Source organism: Alligator sinensis, unplaced genomic scaffold (assembly GCF_000455745.1).
Source record: "Alligator sinensis unplaced genomic scaffold, ASM45574v1 scaffold288_1, whole genome shotgun sequence".
NCBI lineage: Eukaryota > Metazoa > Chordata > Crocodylia > Alligatoridae > Alligator > Alligator sinensis.
The window spans coordinates 2253966-2258965 of NW_005841876.1; the positions used below are offsets into that span (position 1 = coordinate 2253966).

At 34.2% G+C, this 5000-nt stretch overlaps 1 protein-coding gene across 9 annotated transcripts in view; it reads left to right on the top strand.

Annotated features, from left to right (window-relative positions):
* Positions 1 to 5000, top strand: part of ARHGEF7 (Rho guanine nucleotide exchange factor 7) — a 158569-nt gene that overhangs the window by 132246 nt on the left and 21323 nt on the right. For all 9 annotated transcript variants that reach the window (XM_014527885.2, XM_025196093.1, XM_025196095.1 and 6 more), the window contains one exon: positions 3372 to 3461. In XM_014527885.2, coding sequence (XP_014383371.1) covers positions 3372 to 3461 — 90 coding nt within the window. The remainder of the gene's footprint in view (positions 1 to 3371; positions 3462 to 5000) is intronic.

Below are 5000 nucleotides of genomic sequence, written 5' to 3' on the forward strand. Positions count from 1 at the left end.
TGAGATCATCTTGGTATACTAGAAAATAATTCCTAAGCTCCCTAGTTAAATTTTTACCACATAACTATTTTCAGGAAAGAAATCAGTAATTTTGTGTGTAGTAACTTCAGGCCTGTGAACAGCAATTTGGAGTTTAAAAATGGTTATCCTGATTTTTATAAGGAATAATTAAATAGGTATGCTACTGAATCAATTATTTTAGAAGCTTTTATTGAAAGCTGTGGATTGGAAGGCAGATGCTTATAACTACTGGTACTAAGATGTGTATCTTTCAAGGTAGGTCACTTTTTTTTTTTTTTTATATTTGTCAAGCTTACCAATATTTCCTTTGGCATAAGGATGTTTTATGACATCTGAAGCAAAGCAACATGCAATTCTGAACTGTTCCTCTTTCTTAAGGTATAAAATTAATTGACAGAGGTTTCCAAAGAACAAGGTAGATCTATAGAAGAAGAAATACCATGAAGTTAAAAAATCTGTATGTTAGACTATGCTAAAGGAAGATTTAGAAGGATAACAGAAGTGGGGGGGCAGGGAGGAGGGATAAGACAAAGGGTGAATGTCAATAGTTGCTATCCAGAAAATGCCTTTACTTTGTTTTGTGAGGTAATATTACCCTTACTCCATAAACAAGATTTATAAAATAATATAAGGAATTGGAGATCTCTGTAGTTCTTAGAACAATGCAGCCATTTAGATCATGCCCCCTCACCCAGGCTGCCTCCCACCCCTTTCTGCATGACCAAATTGGGTCTGCTGGCCTGCCATCCTGCCCATGGGGCAAAAAGGATGAAGACTACTAATTTAATGTTTTATTCTGTTATTAATAAACAACATGCTTCTCTAGGTGAGTTATATCTTTTTACTGTTTTTTTTATTTTTACTTTGAAACAGTTTAAAATAACTTGTATAAAATTAGATAACAAGAAAAATGGTCTGTACTTTGTTTACAGAGTATGTATTTGAAATACTTATTCTAAGGATTACAGGATTTAAAATGGTTTCTAAGTATAAAATAAACAAAATATTAAATTTTGACTGATTTATAATCCAGTTATAGGTCTGATCAGCACATAACAATTAGAATTCTAAAAATTAAAGCATCTTTTCATTACTGTGTCTAAGTATGAGGTATAATGATTACAGATAGATTTAAGGAAAAATGGATCTGTAATTTTAAATGGTTTAGAATTGCACTTGTGCAATTTAAAAGTAGTTATGTCACAAACTTGATCACTTATTCCTCATACAAGTAATCAACATATGCAAGAAAAGATGGAGCTAAAAGCCAAGTAAGTGTTAATTGGCCTTTTATTTTCTTTACATTTTTAATCTTTCCCAGCTGCTATAATTAGGCATAGAAGTGTAGTAATGGCAGAGAAACATTCTTGAATTTTTCTTGCATTATAACCAATGCAGATGCATTGCAGTAGCTTCATTGCTTCTTAATGAATGTCCAGTACAACACATCAAGTCACATATTTGTATGGAGGTTCAGTCGATACCAGTATGCAGTTGCAGCTTTGTTGCACTTCTCTAAGATACCAGACAAACACTTGTGGTCTTAGAAATGATTGAAATGCAAATGCTAAAAACAACTTTTGTGTAGCTTAAGAGGGAGATTAAATAATTCTTACTTGTTTAATGAGAGGATACTTTTATTTTTTTTAAGTTTCATTTCTCAGCTAAAAGGAAAGCCTGACAACCTTTATTTAGTGATTGACTAAATTGAGACTTCACCATGTTGTCATTCATTTTTAGCTAGTGTTTGTTCTTTTGTGTCAATTGCTGTTTGATTGAGTAATTTGATAATACCAATCAAATGCCTTCATGAACCTAGATTTAAGGTAAGAAAGGAGAATACCTATAAAAAGCAGTATTTTTCTCTTCACTAGTTAAGTATGATGTTACATTCTGCCTGAAAGAATTGTTTGGTTGACACATTTCAGCACTGGTTAAGAAAAGTGTTTCTGTAGTCAGGAAAAGGATGGACATATTTGGATTCCTTGAGCATGACTGTGAAACCTTCAGGTTGATGTAAGCTCTTGTGTACTGTTTGCAGCTAGACACAGTTCTCAACTTTAGTGAGGTTTTCCTTTTGTTCTGATTATAAATCATAGATCATTGGAAAATAATACTGTAGTAAAAATCTGAATATCTTGTCTGCTGGAACAAGGTTGTGCTTTTTGCTGACTTGAAAAACCTTTACAAGCCCTCCATAACAAACTCCATAGCCAATAGCATATATATAGGTGTGTGTTGTTTAGAAACAAATCAAGCAACTGAGTGAAATCCTGTCTCCCCTGAAGTCAGCGCAAAAATATATCTTGTTGAGTCACCTAGTGAGGATGATGGTGAGAATGTACATTTTCAATGTTGTATATGGCTCTATATGAGAGTAGTATTATGCCTGAGGTTATTTTTCAGACTTCTAAACTTCCTCATAGTATCGCTTTTGAAAAACTGGTTTCACTTGTGAACCTTAATAAAGTCTTTACTTTTATGCTCCATGATGCTCTAATTTTAGTTCCTTGAAATAAATGTCCTATTCTCTGGTTTCTCCAATTTTAAACATTGATATGGCTTCATCTTCAAATAATAATGGATTGTGTATTTTTGTGTCTGATTTTGCTCTTTTCAGAATACCAGAGAGAGAATTCTTTCTACTCTAGGTATTCTATGAAGCTTAAAATTTTCAGAAGGCTTCTTGAAATTGGGAGTCAGTGATCAGATTTAAAATGTTTTCCAGTAGATTTTATAAAAGTAGTAGCAAATTGCCCATCAAGAACATTGTGGGGATGGGAGGGAGGGGCAGAGATGGAGCACTGCCACCCACCCCATGCTGCTGCCACCTCCCAGGAGGGAGGCGGGGAAGCTTGCACATGGCAGCTGCCACCCCTCAACCCGTGCTGCTGCCACTTCGCATCCGGCTATCATTCTTGACACATGTTTTTGACAAAGCATTGGCTGGAGCCACGCCCCACAAGAGCATTACAGACAAACAGACTAAGCCCTTTATCTCTATCTAGGTATATCTGTACTTGGATATAGAATACATGTGTGTATCTGTCTGCTGAAACTCCATTTTCTTTTTTGCTTATTGAAACTCATGGCAGAATGAAAATCATGAATAAAATACTGTCATCTAGATTTGGTATTATCTACAATTTATGGAGGTATTCAAGAGTGGTGTTCTGTAGAATCAGTAAACTTTAAACCTTAGTTGAATTGGAACTTCAATATTGATATTTGCCTTTAGAACTAGAATCACATTACAAATAGAACTTGCTTAATAGCTCCAGTCATTGTAAAGCTTTGATTTTTTTTTTTGATTTTTGTTTGTTTGTGTGTTTGTTTTTTGTTGGCTGTAGGTACAGCTGCACTAGAAGAAGATGCTCAAATTCTAAAGGTCATTGAAGCTTACTGCACAAGTGCCAAAACACGGCAAACACTAAATTCAAGTAAGTTAGAAAATACTGAAATGATTGAACAGAATGCTGGTTAGCTATTTTGCCAGTTACAAAGGACTGGGACTGTTTTTACATAATGGCATGTGTGGACTAAGATAATTGGTCTTTGGATACTTCCTTATTGTTGAATGCTTGCGTACCTGAAGGAGAGAATCAAAAGTCCTGAAGCTCTTTGTAGAATCCATAGTATTTTATAGTAATTGGATCTTATGGATTTTATAGCAATCCATAGTATTTTATTTGCCATGGTATGAAAGGCAAAAAGGAATGGCTGTTTGGATTGCTAAAAATATAATTGAGAGAGAAGTTGTTAAATTAACGGGTAAATGGAGTAATAGATTTTAGTATTTTTGGGCTACATCTGCTTTTATACCTTTGGTTGATTCTGTTTAATGAACTATGTTCTTTACTTTAGGGGTTGAGAGAGACCTTGTCTCCCATTGCAGAAGAGTAACATTGCCACTAGCTGTTTAATAATTATTACAAATTTTAATCCCTTATAATATTTTTTTTCATAGAGCAACTGTTCATTTTCTTTAATCTGTATGTGTTGGGTAAGGTTGCCACTTCTAGTTTTCTCGGATACGTATTCATTTATTGGTATCTTTTATAATGTGCCCAAGATGTACTGGAAATTTTTTAATCTAAATCAAGGTTGCAGTTGTAGCCATTCTCTGTATTGTAAATAAAATACTACATAGCAGGGGGATCTATCAGCATGCATTTAACTTGTATAAGGAAGAAGAAAAATGTTCACTTTGAATTTGCACAGTTTAGCCAGTAAACTTAATTTCTTTGTGGTGTACTATGAAATGATCATGAGACACATAGTGATCTTTGTTGTCAGCGGTTACGAGTTTAGACATTGTAATTTATTCACTGTCCATTAATGCTGTTGAACTCATAAGTGTTTGTCAGTGTTCTTACCAAAGCAGCTTTTTTTTGCATTTTTTATTTCTACTCCAGACTGGCATTGGGAAGTTCCTTGACAGATGTGCAGTTGCTTTGGTATAAATTGCAAAGTAGCTGATTTTTCAATGTTTAAAATTAAAATAGGAATTTGGGCCTTCATGTCTAGGGGTTTATTGCAAGTCTGTCTCTGTCTCTTCCCCCCCCCCCCCCCTTACATTTAGATTGTTATTACCTAAATGTTTGAGAAATGACACCTTTATTCCAGTCTCTTGCGTTTTGACAAGTTGTATGCCTTCAAGGTGACACACTTGTCAATTTTAGTACTTGACTCATTCCTTTGTTAGATCACTAATATGATTTTAGTCATATGATCATTCTGTTTTTGTTGTGGTTTACCTGGTAAAAATGAACAAAGTCGATTTTAAAGTTTGAAAATTCTCATGTTCTGCATTTTAAACTAGATCATTGCTATTTTAAATGTCATGGCTGTGTGTTTAGTCGGTGTTGATAATTCTTCAAAGATAACGCAACAAGAAATAGTTTGGGAACATTTGCTATAATGCAGTCGTGTGTATGTAGGCACACAATGGATGTGAAACATATTTTTTGCTTTTTTGC